Below are 16,513 nucleotides of genomic sequence, written 5' to 3' on the forward strand. Positions count from 1 at the left end.
TGGTGGGTAGATTATATCAGGCTGTGCCTGTTATGCTTTAACTTGCTTTTCTCATCTAGCAATGGTCTTGGAGGCTGTCCATCTGCACAGATGGGTCTGCCCCATTCTCTGTAGCACCTGCAGGGTGATCCACAGGAGGGACCCACCAGTTAGCTTGTCCCATCCCCTTTGATGGGCATGTGAGCACATGCGTCTCCTGGTAGACTTGGGGGAAGTTGCTGGGCACAGAACACATACACTTAAAGTTTGAAAAGATGCAGGTAAAACAGATTCCAAAGAGAAGTGTTAATTTAGACTCCCAATAATAGTGGTTAAGGCTGCCTTCCATACTTTATTTTATATTATCCATTTAATGCTACGTGACATTTTAATTTTAGCCAGTCCAATAAGTGAAAATTGTTTCAATTTGTATCTCTGTTTCCTAATGCAATTGAGAATCTTTTCCTAGGTTTATGGCCACTAGAAACTCTCTGAATTGCCTATTCATTTCCTCACCCTCATTTTTAAATTGGGCTGTTGGTTCTTTCTTATTGATTTTCAAAAATCCTTTATTTACTATGCCAAAACTTATCTTAATAAGCCAAAAGAACGTGTGTGTGTGTGTGTGTGTGTGTGTGTGTGTGTGTGTGTGTGTACATATGTTTACTTGTCTTCGTTACAGATATTTTTTATGGGCACCTTTTAAACTTACTGATTAATTTTAGGGTAAAACTATGGTGTGCTCTACCCCAAAAGGAGGCCTAGATCAAACCGATCTGGGGAGAAGGGAGGGATGGAGAGAAGATGCCTAGCGGGCATGGGTTTCACTTTGGGGTGGAAACGTTTCAGAAAGAGACAGAAACAGCGGCTGCCCAACACGGTGGATGTGCTGAACGAAGGGTTTGCTTTAAGATGGTGAATTTTATGTTGTGTGAGTTCTGCCTCAGTGCACTATTTTGGAAGACCCTAGACGCTAACATTAGGGGAAGCTGGGAACTCTGTAGTATCGTTGCCAATTTTTCTAAATTTAAAGTTATTCCAAAGTGAAAAGATTATAAAAAGAAACTGATTTGGGAGGAAAAAATAAACAGGCAGCGTGAAGAAAGATAAGAAGAGATTAGAAGAGAGCAGAGAGACGGCTGCTCCCTGAGGCCACGGGGGACTCCCCTGGTGGCCACTGGTTAAGAATCCACCTTCCAATGCAGGGGACGCAGGTTCGATCCCTGGTCGGGGAACTAGGATCCCACATCCCACGGGACAACTAAACCCGCGCGCCACATCTACTGAGCCTGCACTCTACAACTAGAGAGAAGCCCGTGTGCTACGACGAAAGATCCCGCGTGCGGCAACTAAGACCCGACGCAGCCAAAAAAATAAATAAATACATAAAATATTTTTTAAAAAAAGGCCAGGCCGGGCTCGGCGGTCACCCCGGGTGGGGTGCTCAGTGCAGACACCGCTCCAGGAAGGGCAGGAGGACGCAGTGGGCCTCTGGTGTCCCGGATGGCCCAGCAGCAGGAGGCATTGCGTGCGTGTACGGCCCCACCTTGAGCATCCCGGCCGCTGGGATGCTTCTCTTCTCCTTCCCCTGCTTCTCCACCTTGGCCTCGGGGTGCTTCATCTGCCTGCCCAGGTCGGAGATGACGTCCGCGTACTGCGCGATGTGGTAGGACACGTTCAGCAGGTTGCGCTTGACCTGGTGGCGGGACGCGGCCAAGGTCAGGGCCAGCTGGCTGCCCCGCGAAGGACACCTGTCACCCAATGGATTTATGCCAGAAAGACGCAAGCACCTTTCGTCAGGAAAATGTGAATCAGTGCTATTCTGTCTTAAAAGGGAAGGAGATTCTGACACCTGCCGCCACATGGGTGGACATGATGAAAAGTGAAATAAGCCAGATGCAGAAGGATCCATGATCCACACCACATGTGTGGTCCCTGGGAGAGTCAGGGTCACAGAGACAGGAAGTAGGGGGTGGGGCCAGGAGTGGGGGAGGGGAGGGAGTCGGTGTTTAATGGGGCAGAGTCTCAGTTTGGGAAGATGAAAGTTCTGGAGACGGACGGTGGGGATGTTCGCACAAAAATGTGAATGTGCTTAATGCCAGCGAACTGGGCCGTTGAAAACGGTTCAAGGGGTGAATTTTATGTTATGTATATTTTGCCACAAAAAAACCAAAATTCAAACAATCCACGAAGAGGTTTTTGAAAACCCTCCCCAGGGGTAACCACTGCTACCGTTTTGGTGTGTGCCCTTCCGAATCCTTCTCTGCGGTTTTATACATATACAGGAAGCTAGAGAGATACACGTGGGGAGTTTTGGGGGTGTGGGTTCCGCTTTGGGGGGGTTTACGTAAATCATAACAGACTGTAGCTGCTGTACTTTTACTTGCTTTTCTGGTCCAACGATGTGTCTTAGAGGCTGTCCGTCTGCACAGATGGGTCTACCCCATTGTCTGTAACAGCTGCAGAGCGGGGCCGGAACAGGGACACAGCAGGCAGCTGTCCCCTCCTCTTCAACGGGCACTTTGGGGCTTTCCTGTGACACAACTTCCCTGAGCACGTGGGTCTGAGTTTCTCTTTGGTTGATGTGGAAGGTGACATTGCTGGCCGCAGGGCGCACGCACTTAAGTTTCACCAGATGTGCACACTGGCCCTCAGTCCGCACAGACACGCTCTCTTTAGCGCTCGGGGCTCAGCTCCCTTGCAGGAGCCAGTCCCCCTTGGTGGAAGACCCCTCTAAACCCGGCCTTCTCTGTGATCGTTCCTTGCGGCGCCCTGTGGCTTTCGTTTAGAGCACTTGCCACAGTTGGAAATGAAACACTCCCCCGTGTGGGTTCTTATCTCCTAGCTGCCTTCTCCTCGGCTAAGCTCAGGTTCGTGCGGGAGCAGAAGCTCTGATGATGCTGACGCTAGTGCTGGTGATGGTTTTATGGTGGCGCCTCGCTCAGAGCTGGACATTGGGAAGGGCTCATCCCTTGTCTGTCGACAAATGGTAATCGTGATAATAAAATAACACCTATCATATGTTGGCCACTACTCACTCCTGTGCTAAGTCGCTAATGTGCATTATCTCATTGAGTGTCGCACAGCCTTACGAGATGAATCCTTGGGCTTCCCTGGTGGCGCAGTGGTTGAGAGTCCGCCTGCCGATGTAGGGGACGCGGGTTCGTGCCCCGGTCCGGGAGGATCCCGCGTGCCGTGGAGCAGCTGGGCCCGTGAGCCATGCCCGCTGAGCCTGCACGTCCGGAGCCTGTGCTCCACAACGGGAGAGGCCACAACAGTGAGAGGCCCGCGTACCGCAAAAAAAAAAAAGAGAGATGAATCCTTTACACTGAGTACAGCAGTGTAGCCAGAACAGCACGGCAGTGTGAGGCATGGGCTCTGGAGCCAGGCGCCCCGGGCCCCAACACCAGCTCTGCCCCTGCTGCGGTGGGTTAGAGAAGCTGCTTTATCTCTCTGTGCTTCAGCTGCCCACTCCGTTAGACGGGATAATAATAGGACCTACCTCCCAGGGAGCCAGTTGCTGAGAATGAAGTAAATCAGATCGCAGTGAGAGCTTACAGTGATGCCAGGCACAGAGACAAGTCCTTTCCCTGAAACCTGTGGAAGTGGCCTTATTTGGAAAAAAGGGTCTTTGCAGATGTAATTAAGGATTTGAGATGAGGTCATCCCAGATTAGGGAGGGCCCTCAAATCAATGCCAACTGCCCTCAGAAAAGAGGAGAAAGAGAGGAGCACAGGGAGGAGGGGAAGGCGGAGCAGAGACTGGAGGGGTGTGGCCACAAGCCAAGCGCCAGGAGCCTGCGAGCTGGGAGGGACCCTCCCCTAGAGCCTCTGGAGGGAGAGCTGTAGGACTCAGTGAGCAGGCTGGAGAGTAACAGAGGGAGCGGGTGAGGGAAGGTGGGAGGGCGCGGCTTACCGTCCTCTTGATGTTCTTGGGTCTAAGTGTATAGCAGGGTGTCCGCGCCTCCCTGCTCGGTACGTGTATAGCAGGGTGGTCCGCGCCTCCCTGAAGTGCGTGCTGGCTGGGCTGATGTGGGCAGTCATCACCGTCCGGCTGTTCCCTCCCAGGGCATCCTTCTCAGTGGAAGGCGTGAGCTGGGGATGGTGGGAACCAGGGTTCCCACCTGCCCGGGGGCGCCATCCCTCTGCTACCTGTCCCGGGCTCCTCTGGACCAGCCCATCTGGGGTTCCTGCTCCAAACCCTGAGAAGGGCAGCTGAGGCTGGACCAAGGGGTCAATGCTCAGGGAGGTGACGCGCAGGCTGAGATGGACCTGCTGCAGGCCCGCCCCATCCTACTTCCACTCTGATGCAGGTAGATTAGACCAAGCGGCCAACCTCACAGAGCCATTTATTTGTTGCTTTGCCTATCTGTTTACCTACACCCTGCCTTGCTGTAGAATAGAGGTGACAGCATTCAGCTCAGTAGGAAGAGGAATTTTCTCAGACCGTCCGTGATGAGACAGGCAGCCTTGGTGAGGTAGTGAGCTTCCTGTCCCTGGGAGTGTGCAAGCATGGGCTGGACCACACTCAGAGGGATGGAGGGGGGATTCAAGCAGTGACTAGAGATGATTTCTCCAGATAAAGCAGAGATTTTCCTGCTTTCAGGGGCTCCTGGAAGGGCCCTTAGGCCCAGGTAAATCCTGAAAGATGCAGTCAGATGCTGCACCCACGCCTGTCTCTGGCCAGGGGCTCATGCCTTCAGCAGGTGCGCCTGAGTTTGCTGTCCCGGGAGTTCACGTGCTGCGCCTGGCTGCCGCCCTTCTCGCCGGGTGCGTTGACGCAGGTGCCCAGTACCAGCAGGGAGCGGTTGATGAGGACGCCCTCCTTCATCCTCTTGCCTCGGTCCTGGGTCTGAGTGAGAAGAAGCCAGCTGGCGGGGAAGTGGTCCTCCCCCGCCCCCCCCGCCCCCGCCACCTCCCCACCCCAGGCCCCAGGGGGAGGGGACTGAGGTCCAGAGGACGCGATAACCCCATCCCACCCTGGGAGGCTCAGGGTGGACGCTCTGACTACACTCCCACAGCCCAGGGACTGGAGACAGAAACGACACCAGATTCTGCGGTGGAATACCACACAGCCAGAAAAGGGGGTGAGGTAGAGCTGTTTACCAATGTTGAAAAGATGCTCTCTGTGAAGTGACATAAAAAAGGGCTCAGACGGATGCCTGGGCGGAACAGTCCCCTTTTTATGATAAAAATACGAATGCGTGTGTCTTTGCGAGAACGTCCCCCCCACGCCGAAGCTTTCTTGTCCTCCCAGTCTCAGCCTAGCGGTCCTCCTGGGGAGTGCCCAGGCCCCCTCACCCCACGGGGGTACATGCTACCCTGTATATTTCCTTCAAGTCGCTTAGCTCTCTTGGCAACCATCTTGCTCTTTTATGCGTTTGTTGTTTCCCTAACTGCTCCCCACAGAACCTAAGCTCCATGACGGAGCTGTCATCTGGGTTGGCCATCTGTCCCCAGAGCCTGGACACCGGCAGGCGTCTGGCCCACAGTGTGGCTGGATGTTGAGCACTGAACAAATGTATAAAGATGCCTGCAGGGGCCTTAGGAGGACACACGCCCAACTGCCGCTGGGATGACTGCCTCTCAGTGCAGCCGTTGTGGGGACTTTAACTTTCTTCCTTTGGTTTAACCGTATTTTCCATATCTTCTGCACTGATTTGGTTACATTTGAAATCAGCAAGGAAAATAACGTTTTCTCTTTAAGGGACATGGGTTTTAGAGCCAGTTTGGAGCACGGCTTGAGAACGGCTTAAATGACATCTCAGACAGGTCTCCCAGCCTGTCTCAGTCTCCTTATTTGTCCAAAGAGGCAGTTGCTGTGGCCATGGTGAGGATTTGGCGGGCAACGCGTGTAAGAGGCCGGCTCAGAGATGGGCCCACAGAAGCGAGCAGCGAATGTGAGCTGCTTCTTTCACTGAGTGGGAGCTGCCGGCATGACCAGGCCATGGTAGCTGCTCACGTGTCACGTGTCTGTGCCCCAGAATTCGGGGGTTTTCTCAGACGCCTGGTGCCCTGGAACAAACTCTTCTGTGAGTGATTTTCTATGAAGAAATGACAGACTGTGAGAGCCAACCAGACCTGAAGACAGCCCGCTGGGCCCCCTGAGTACACAGCTTAAAAACAAGGCCCAGAGAGGGACAGGGGCCTGGCCAAAGGCACACAGCTATTTGGAGCAGAGGAAGAACAAGAACCTAGGGCCTGAACCCCTGTCCAGTGGCCTCCCCAAGAGCTAAGATCTGAGGAGGCTGGTCTCCACCTTGCCCCCTGAGCACATGGCCGAGTCCAGCTGGCATGGGCAGACTCCCAGGGCTCCATCACACTCGGCTTGGTCTACATGAAACTGTCTGTACCCACATCTGTCTGTGTATGAACCGTCTTTTATTTTCCGCATCCTAATGTTTTGTCATCTTGGGGCCCTGCTGCCCCTCCCAGGGTTGCCAGTTCCTTCTGATAACAAACAAGTCACCCGTGAGCACACCTTTCAAAAGCAAACCAGCCAACCCAGAGCCCTCACCCCACCCCCTCCTCCTTGGGGCTCCCACACTCTGGGCCACTGTCTACCTGCCCTCATCACCCAGGGCAGGAACCAGACAACCAGGGATGGGCCCTGTGCCCCAGAGCCTGCTGGAATTATTCAAACTGGCCAGTGTTCAGCCTGCCTTCCCATGGAAGTCACGAGAGAGGCTCTGGCCCGTGTTTTCCCCTTGTTCCCTCTGCCTCCAGACCAACCCTGGTGCTTCCCCGTGTGGCCCGGCCTGGCTTCTCCTGCCCCCTCCTCTTGGACCTGTGAGTAGCAAACTATCTCTTCAATGGCAGTCATCTTCTGATCTGCTGGCCTCACTGTACCTCAAATTTCATACCATATTAACACATACATTGAACCTGTCGGCCTCTGGGCCAGCTGGCCAGGCACCCAGGGCAGGGCCAGGCGCAGGGCAGGTGAATGAGTGACTGAACGAAGCAATGCAATGACTGACAAACCCCCAGGACTCAGAGCGTAGCCTGCAAACCGGAGGACAAGTGTCATCAGTGAAAGGCACGGACCTGGGCCGGATCCCTCCAGGTCCAAAGGCCGGATCACCTGATACCTGTGTGAAGGCACGATCACACCACCCCGTCTCAGCCGGGCGTTTGTAAACCAGGCGCGAGGCCGCCTGCCCTCCCGGTGTCGGGGGTTAGGGGGATGGTGAACACGAAGCACCTGGCGCATCAGAGGGACGTGAGAATGTCCCTTGTTGACGATATTACTGCTGTTCTGACTTGGCCTCCATCAGGCACCTTCTCTGTTCCTGGCGCTGGGCTGGGCCCTGTCCGCAAAGACTGCTCCGGCCCCTGGGGCAATGGTGAGCACAACCCTCGCTCCCAGCAACACGTGCCAACAAGAACAGCGAGCCAGGGGCGCGGGCGCAGGAGGCAGGTCCTTGGAGGGCATCCCGACAGCCACCCCCGCCACGCTGCTCCCTCCACCCACCAAACTCCTGATGACCTTTCAGGCTCAGCCCTGAGGCCCCACCCTCCTCTGGGCTCCACAGCCTCTGTGTGACCCCGAATCTCAAGGCACAGGCCTCCCCGTGCTGTAATTACCACCTATACATCTGTCTCCCGCCCACCCCCAGAGGCTCTGAGCCCCCCGAGGGTGAGGGTCTGGGGCTCGCTCATCTTCACGTCCCTGGTGCCCGGGAGAGCCTGCCACACGGGAAGCCCTCCATAAATACTGGCTCCGCGGGAGTGACCCCCAATACCTGCTGAGAATTCATTCACTCAGCAAATGTGTAGCGGGCACCTCCCCTCGACCGGGTGCTGTCCTAGGTGCTGGAGACAGTGTGCAACAAGGACGGACAGGGTCCTGCTCCCAGACTAAAGGGCAGATGGACACAAGGCGAGTAACGGAGATGAAGAGGACAGGAACCTGAGACGCCAGCTCCAAGCCCGCCAGGTCCACCATGGAGAGCCTCCCAATGTGCACTTCCTCTGCCATGTCTGTGCCGTGGCTGCGCCGGTGCACAGTGACCTGCAGCACGGCGTGGGAGCGGGACGACATCTTGCTGGTGGCGGTGGACTCCTGTGTGCGCTGCCAGTTGCCTTAGGTGAGGAGCTGCATGGTCTGAGGACAGAGGCAGAAGCGGGCAGACAGTCAAGGGCCCCTGAGTGGCCACACGCTCCCTGCAGAACAAGAGAAGGAGACGTGCCCTCCAGAGCTCCTTAGGGCAGCTCTTCCCCAGCTGGGATGCTGATGGCAGAACCGCATCCAGTGGAAGCAATTTCTGGTTTGTGGCATGAAGAGATTAATTAATCGAGTCAACTAATCCAGCAGGAATGGCAGATTGCTGACACTCATAGCACCACTTCTGCCTCCTCTACCCATGGCAGACATCACCAATGGATTACCCATCTCTAACCCACCGAGCCCTTTTCCATATGGAACTCCAGGCAGTTGTACAGATTTGCTGGAGTTGGCGGGTGGCCTGAAATCCACTTGTGCACAAGCAGCTGTGGAAATCAAGCCAGTGAGCCTCTGCTGGGCACCTACTGTGTGCCAGGAATGCTAGGACCACAGAGCATTGTGGAGAGAGACCCATATGGTTGTTGTTATTAAAGAATAGGCAAGAAGTCTCCCCTCCTGCACCTGGAACCCATGAGGGACGGTGCTAAGGGCAGGTGGCCTCATGCCTACGCCAGCATGGCTAGAGCACACGGTTGTCCAGGGCCTGGGGGCCGAGGAGTCCATGCTGTTCAGAGGCAATTGGGAGCCTCTGAAATGTTCTGAGCAGACGGGAGGCCCACCCCAAGGGCTGCACAGAGAGAGACTGGAGGGAGAGAGAAAGACAGAGGGCTGCAGAAATGTTTACAGCTCGCCCTGTTATGGGAGCCAGACTTAGGATCAAGATGGCAAACAGATTTCAGACCTGAAGCCGACTCTGACCGCAACTGCCTGGAGTGCTGCCGAGAAAGAATCCCCACCTGCGTCTGGATGCAGAGGGAAGAGTGCGTGATCCATTGGTGATGTCTGCCCTGAGCACAGGTGAGGAGAGTGGGGACGTGCTGCAGAAGTCTGCTGTTCCTTTAGCTCGAAAGCAGCTTTGGAGCCGTGTGTCTGGCTCTGCTCTGTGAGCACTGGTGAGCGTGGCTGCCGTGGAGGAGCCACAGGTCCCTCCGTGGGCCCCCGTGACCCTCACCTCCTGGGTGTTTGTGGTGGAGACCTCCGTGATGCCTGCAATCTGGATGCTGCCCCTAGAATCTTTCCGCAGGTCCAGAAACCCTGAGGACGGGTTCAGGAGGTCCCAGATCACTTCGTTATAAATCTGGGATGAGACAGAAACGCTGGAAGCAGTAGGTCTGATGCAAAAGAAGCACAGGGGCTTACCTATCACTGGGGCTTTGCATCTCCAGAGAAGTCTGGGATGCCCTGAGGTTTCCCACAGGCTGGGGGGCCCTTGGGGTCACAGGTGGGGTTTTGCACTCATGATCAGGCCCGTTTTGCAGACAGGGCAGCCGAGGGGGTGGGCGGCTCACCTCAAGGTACGACATGGACGTGCTGCAGTCCGTGCTCTCATGGGTCTCCTCGACGGCCTGGAAGAGGTCAGTGAGCATCTGCAGGTAGCTGCCGGGCCCCGCATCCATGGCAGCATCGTGTGGGTCTTGCTAGCACCTGCAGGAGGCATGGGATGCCCACCAAAGCAGGGCTCCTGGTCTGGGCTCGGCCCCCCACCCCCACCCCGGAGCCTGGTCACACCTGCCGCCTGTACTGTGCAAACCGCCCTGGCTGCTCTGACATGCTCACTTTCCGTTTTGGAAACAAGAACAAAAAAAATCCTGTCTGAACAGCCTGATGGCTACTCTGGGGAAGAAAACCTGGGCAGGGAAAGCGGGAGGATACAAAGCGAAGATGCAGACGGTATCAGAGGAGGGAGGCCCAAGAGATGTCTGCACTTCTCTCCAAATTCGCTTTAAGGTGTTCGTGTTGTTCTCATAATAGGAGAATTAACGTACGTGTTAAGCTTTCTAAGCGGTCCTGCTTCATGGGGTCCTCACCTCCTCCTTCCTGGTTCGCCCTGTAGGAGGGACCAGATGGCCCTCTTCCTTTGCTAGAGCATAGCACACAGCAGGTGCTCCCTGATGTTCGTTGAATGAAAGAAAGAATGAATGAATGCCATAAACAAGCTGTGACTTCGGACCAGGCTTCTCAGGGCCTCAGTTTCCCCACCTGTATAGGGAGGGGATTAAGGCCCGTCCAGCTCCGACCCTCTGATTCTAGTTTTCAGGCGGAGAGGTAGCTTAGCTTCGCGAGTGTTTGCCGACCCCAACTTGTAACTGCAGAGGAGAAATCTGCGGTTTTCATGGGCAGAAAAGTGTAGGCTTGGGTTGAGTTCCACACTCACTCCTACCAGCTGTGTAACCTTTGGGAAGTCCCTTTACCTCTCTGAGTCTCAGTTGTCTCATCTGTGACAGGGGGATCGTTCTACCTGCCTTTCAGGGCTGTTGAAAGAACCAAAGGAACCAACGGATGCAGAGGGACCAGTGCAAGGCCAGCACGTATGAGGTGCTTTGTGCTGTTAGGAAGAGCTCTGCTGCCACCAACCTCATTCCCTCCGGGGGACACCGGCCTTTGGCAGCACCTGAGGGGCCGTGGGCAAACACCGCCGCGTTGTATCCAGAAATGACGCCTTCCACTAGTGCTGGGGGGTGGCAAGGTACACGTCTTCCTGCGGACAGATGGAAGGAAGACAGGCAAATGCACACTCCGACCAGAGTCGGGCACCTGGCTGTCTGGAGAGGACAGGTGTATGGTGCCTGCAAACGTCCTGCTCCCCCTGGACACGGACAGGGACCTCCACGGTGGCAGCCAGCGCAGCCACGGCACGAGCCCCACCCCAGTCCTGCAGCCGCCTGGACCACGCCGAGCCCCACGGTGAGACCACAGTGAGCGAGGATCGCACGAGAATGTAAGTGATAACTCCCACCATGAGGCCTGACAGGTTTGGTACCAAACGGGTATGAGTCCTTTCCAGGGCTTCTGCATGAATTGAGAGAAATCAAAAAGAATGCAAAGGACTGGAAAGTAGTGACAGGGTTGGGAAATCCGGGAAGGGCATTATGACTCCTCTTATGGGACAAAACTAGGACCAGGGAGTGAAAGTTTCAGGCTGGCGGAATTTCATTTAGGGCAGCAGTACGTAGCGGTAGGAGTGTGTGGGTAGTGAGCTCCCTGTCCACAGGGGTATTCAAGGAAGGACATCTCCAGGGCTGGTGTCTGAGGGCATGGGCGTCTGGCTGGACTGGAGAGAAAGGACAGTCCCCCTTCCTCTGCCTTCCCTGAACCCCCTCTGGGCCTGCTCTTCATCTCACTTAACTGTCCCAGCAGCCCTGGCTGGTGACACGAGTCAGAAGCATCTGAGCCCTGGTTGGACAGACTCCAAAGCTGGTGCTCCTTTCGTCCAGCCTTGGACTGACACTGTCTGGGACCTTGTCCTGGTTCTGCAGCTCTCTAGCTGTGTGACCTCAGGTCAGTTGCTGACCTCTGTCTGACACTGTCTGGGACCTTGTCCTGGTTCTGCAGCTCTCTAGCTGTGTGACCTCAGGTCAGTTGCTGACCTCCTTAAGCCAGCACCTCACCTGTAAAATGGGGATAATATCACCGTGTATTTTACAGAGTTGCTGTGACGCTTGGAAAACAAGGCGTGACAAGCACTTAAGCACAGCACTTGGCATGCAATAGCTGCTCAATAATTGACGACCTGGTCTTTCTACTTCCGACACCATTAAGATCTCGGCAGTAGAAGACACCTGTCTGCTCAGAGAGCTGGCCCGGTTTCCCTGGCTGGGGTGTGAGCCCCTGTGGGCAGGGAGTGTGTTCTAGCCCCGTGGCGGACAGGACACGGCTTTGTTGGATGGATAGGTGGGTGGACAGGCGGACACATGGACACACGGAGGAATAAATGAGGATGCGTGTAAAGCCCGGGCACCTGGCGGCCCCCGGCATCCATGGAAGGGGTCTGCTACCTGTCCCTGGAGTGACCCAGAGCACCAACTTCCTCGTTTATCAGGGAGACCCCATGAGACGTCACGGATGAGGTCACCTGGCTGCCAAGCCCTCCCACATGAGGACACCCTTGGCGGGCCTGGCCCAGCGGGGCCGTGGGCTGGTGCGTAGGGCCGGGCACCTGGGAGGTGTGCTGGTCGAACACGATGTCGAAGATGAAGGTCTTCTCCCGGGACCGGTGTGTGTGCAGTGTGTCCTCAGGGTCCTCACCGGGGTCCATGAGCACCACCGTCTAGGAGCAGTGAGAGGCAGGGCTCGGAGGAGGGGCCGCTCACAGAATCAGGGCGGAGGGAGGACCCCAGGCCTGGCCTCTACCCTCAGAGGCATCCAGGGGCTCGGCCCGGACCTGGGAAGGGCTGCAGGCCTCTGCGCTCACCCCCAGGCAGCCTGTCCACTTCCATCTGAGGGTGCAGCATCTCCTGGCTGCTGCACCCCCAAAGCCTTGACTGTGAGCCCCCAGGCCGGCTGGGCTCTGCTTCCGGTCCTCACATACCGGCGCCCAACCAACGCCGAATCCCTCGGGCCCCGCCTGGACAGCAGCCCGGATGCCCCTGAACAGCCGGCCGGGGCGCTGAGGGCTGGGTGAAGAGCCCCGCCGGCCACAGCGCCCTGAGTAGCACCTGCAGGTGGGCAAGGGGCTCTGCGGAGGGCAAAACACCTAGCCAGGGGCCTGCTACCGCGATATCTGCACGTGGCCCTAGGGATATGCCTTTCCCACCCGACTACCTCTTGCTCGTGGGGCCGCGCCACCCAAAGGAAAGGGGAGAACGGAGCGGGGGGGGGCGCAGGTACCTGGAGGGGGCAGGACCCGTCCAGCTCTGCAGCTCCGCGCTGTCTCTCTGAGCGCCTTGGGTGCCCCCTCCCCAGGGCCTCTCCTTTCTCACATAAATATGTAATTATACAGTAAGGTGTACGAGCGCCTCTGGGGACTGGGAGGTTCAGAAGAGCCTTTCCCAGGGGGCAGGGGCAGGGCAGCTGGACACTAGTGGAGCTGTTTACTCTGGTGCGGGGCCTGGGGTGCACCAGGGAGTTTTAGGGGCAGGACTGGGCCCAGCAAGAGCCCCACCACCTGGCCACGCGCTCATTCCACCCAGGGCTGCCAGAGCTCCCTGGGAGGAGGTCAGCCCCCCCCACAATGGGCGACGTGCCAGGATTTGGGGACTGATGAGATGACTTTGAGAGCCGCTATGGATTCCAGCAAATTATTTGCCTTAACAGTTATTCCAAGGGCACTGCCTGCTTCCTCTAACTTGTGTCGTTTTAATGAGTGAGGTGCACACAGTTTCAAGACTTGTCAGCCTGTGGGACAGCAGCCGCTACCCCACCCCTGCTGCCCCGACTCCTGTGGCTGACATTCGGGCTGTGACCGCCCTGTCTGTACAGAACACGGGCCCCTACGTCCCCGACCCCTACGTCCCGCCTCCCAGTGCAGTCACGTCACAAATTTAGTTAGAGCCATGCCGTCTCCACGTTAAGACTATCTATGTAAACGCTCTTCAGAGCTCGGCCAAATCCCTTCCTGCAAAACCTTGTTCCCCTCAGTGTAACAAGCGTCCTAACAGGTTTTACTCGCTTAGGTCTCCATGAACTCAGCACTAATCCACACCAGCCTCTTTGCCCACGCCCCTCGGCACATTTACACACCCCAGACGTCCTGTCCACTCATCATCCTGCAGTGTCACCCCCGAGCTCCTCCCCTGGCACCCCCGTCCCCCGAGCCGGGGTCCTTTGCCCTGGAGTGCAAACGCACGTCCTGGGTAAAGCTGCCTCTCTAGTGACAAGTGGGGAAATGCAATTCAATTTTCTTTTACCCCAATTTGGCATTTACGCTGGCGAGTGACGACCACGGGCAACGACACTTCTGCGCTGAGAGCTCAGCTTCTGAGCCTGTTCCCAAGGAGCAGGAATCCTTGGCGACGTGACGGCGTGACGGCGTGCCGTCGGGGTCCTGCAGGGGCCCTCTCCCAACTGCACACCTAGCCCCCACCGCCGATCTCCCCCCACCCCGCGCCAGGCTGCTCAAACGTGTCGTCAGTGACCGCCTCTGTCCGCTCCATTCTTCTCCGTGCTCTCAGCTCCCCGACATTATACTTTCTCTCTTGCTCGACACCCACACTCCACCCCACCCCCACCAGGGAGGGAGCTGGGGCCGTGGGGGACAGGCCCTTGAGTCCCCCCTCCCCCCGGCTCCACCCCAGTGTCTGGAACGTGCCGGCCACTGTGAGCACTGATGTTTTCCGCAAGGGAGGGAGGGAGGGAGGCGATCGCACGCGGGCGAGCTCCGCGACCGGTGACACAGCCCCACCCGGTCCCCGCCTTGTGGGCGATGACGGAGGCCCCTTCCTCGCGGTCTGCGTCGCTGAGCGGGCGGGTCCGAAGCGCCACCTGCTGGCGGGACACCGCGGCAGCTGCCTCCTAGTCCTCCCAGGGCACGGAGACCCCAGCCCAACCTCCCGCTCACCTCCCAAGAGCCTCCCACTCCTGGGGAAGCAGTTAAGGCCGCTGAACCCCCAGGCCCCACCGGGTGCTGACTTCCGGTTCACAGCTCACGATGGTGCTGAGAGGAGCACTGTGATCAGGCCACCCTCTTTAGTCTGAACTGGGGAGACTGAGGCACAGAGAGGTGAAGCAACTTGCCCAAGGTCACACAGCGGCTAAGGAGTCCTACCACCTCACCCCGCCTCCTTTACCCCACCACCCGAGGGACCCAAACCTTCACGCAGGTTGTGAGCACTTTCACAGCAAAAGTTGGTTTTCTGAGTAGAAAATCCCGGGGCTCTGTTTCCCATCATTCTCTGCCCCACCTCCAGCCCAGTTCTAAGGGAGTCCCACAGGAGGCCCTCCGGGATGGCGCCGACCCAGGCCTCGAATCCTCCTTAGTCACTGAGCTGTGAGCCGCCTGCAAGCCAGCACAATGCTTCCGGGCCTCTGCTTTCTCGTCTGTACGATGGGAAAGTTCCTCCTGGTAGAAACGGTAGCTTACAGTTCTCCCTGAACGGGGCCGGGGTCACGACGGGGTCTCTCTGTAACCAGCCTACAGGTCAGGGGCAAGTGCCGAGCCTCTGCTCACCCGTCTAATGGGCTGAGCTCCCACGTCACCCAGGAGACGGGCCTCGGGGGACCTGATGGGGCCGGGGTAGGGGCGTCTACACCACTGCATCTGGGGGTTGTGGCCTAGGCCCTGAGCCCCCTGGGGAGTGAGACTCAGAGGGCAAGGGTGAAAGCACATCTGGAGGTGGGGAGCAGGGGGTCACCAGGTCCCCTGAGGGAAGGCTGAGCAGAGCAGGGGCAGAGCCCTGGACGGGGACCCGGGCTGACGACAGAGACCTGACCTGTGACAAGCAGGCACCTGGGGCAGCGGGTCAGGCAGCCACGCGCTGGCCAGGCACGCGGAGGAGAACATTCCCCGTGAGCAGCTGGTCCTTGGGCTCCACCTCCCTCCTGGCTGGGCTGCCCTCGGCCGGGGAGGGGCCGGCAGTGGGGTGGGAGGGCTGGCTGGCTGGAGACACGAGCTCCTTGCTCCCTGCTATGTATGCTAGCAGGAGACCTGGCTGCCTGTCAGCCCCACCCTGCCCCGCTGACATCAGCGGGGCCCCAGGAGCCCAGCTGGTCCTTAAGTGTCTCAGGAACTGCCCACGTGGTTCGGTGGGCCCCCTCGCCTAACGCCATGGCAACCCCAGGGTTCCTACATGCCTCACCTGGCCTGCAGGTACGCCTGCCTGAGATCTGCACCCACCAGACTTGGCCCTTGGCCCTGGAGGCTTGTCCCCACCAAAGGGGGACACATGCCACCAGCTAACATTTGATGAAATAATCCCCTCGGACTACTTCTCCCCAAAGACACATTTCTAAAGCAAACTTGAAATGACCTGCGGGTTTTCCTGATTTTTAGGACATGGCTTTTAAGCCTCTTTCCCACGCTGCCAGTCTGCACCACAAGCCAGGGCCGACTCCCATGAACCATCAGGCGTATTCACTGCTTGAATGCTGCGCTCAACTTTTCCAACGCAGTCTCCAGGGAAGTCACTGCACGGTGAACCAAGGAGGCTGCACCTGCCATCACGCAGCTCACCAGCGCGCCAGGTGACAGCAGCACTCCTCCCGCCCACGAGAGCCAGGGTGGGTGTAGGTGCAGTAAATTGCTACTGCATTTTCATATAAATCACGGAGACACCAGATCCATGAAGTTCGGATCTGAGAAACCCAACTTAATGGTTCGAGCTACAGAGGCCCATTCACCCCAGCCATGGCTCTCAGTCCGGCCAGCCTGGCAGCAGGGAGCGGCCACACCCGGTCACTTGGTCGTCCATGGGCAGGAGTGTGCTGGTCACGTCCAGGTCAGTGCTGGGCTCCAGGACTTCTTGGCCACACGAACGAGGCCGGGGAAGGGGCGCCCCTTTAACATCCATGCTCCCCCACAAAGGCCAGGCCTCTGACCCACCAGGCACTTGCTGGAGAGCCGTCACCAGGTTCCTACACAAGGGCAGACCCC

At 57.4% G+C, this 16,513-nt stretch overlaps 1 protein-coding gene across 1 annotated transcript; it reads right to left on the reverse strand.

The window, feature by feature from the left end:
- Positions 1 to 1,423: 1,423 nt before the first annotated feature.
- On the reverse strand, positions 1,424 to 16,430 carry LOC132506310 (kinesin-like protein KIF19). Its single transcript, XM_060124828.1, is given in 14 exon segments — positions 1,424 to 1,675; positions 3,895 to 3,914; positions 3,950 to 4,055; positions 4,663 to 4,830; positions 7,891 to 8,085; positions 9,158 to 9,283; positions 9,495 to 9,604; positions 9,607 to 9,630; positions 10,598 to 10,663; positions 10,666 to 10,684; positions 12,143 to 12,253; positions 14,317 to 14,406; positions 15,092 to 15,211; positions 16,320 to 16,430. Coding segments are annotated over 14 exon segments (1,518 nt in total).
- Positions 16,431 to 16,513: the final 83 nt, after the last annotated feature.

The sequence above is a fragment of the Lagenorhynchus albirostris genome, chromosome 15, assembly GCF_949774975.1.
Source record: "Lagenorhynchus albirostris chromosome 15, mLagAlb1.1, whole genome shotgun sequence".
NCBI classification, from domain to species: Eukaryota; Metazoa; Chordata; class Mammalia; order Artiodactyla; family Delphinidae; genus Lagenorhynchus; species Lagenorhynchus albirostris.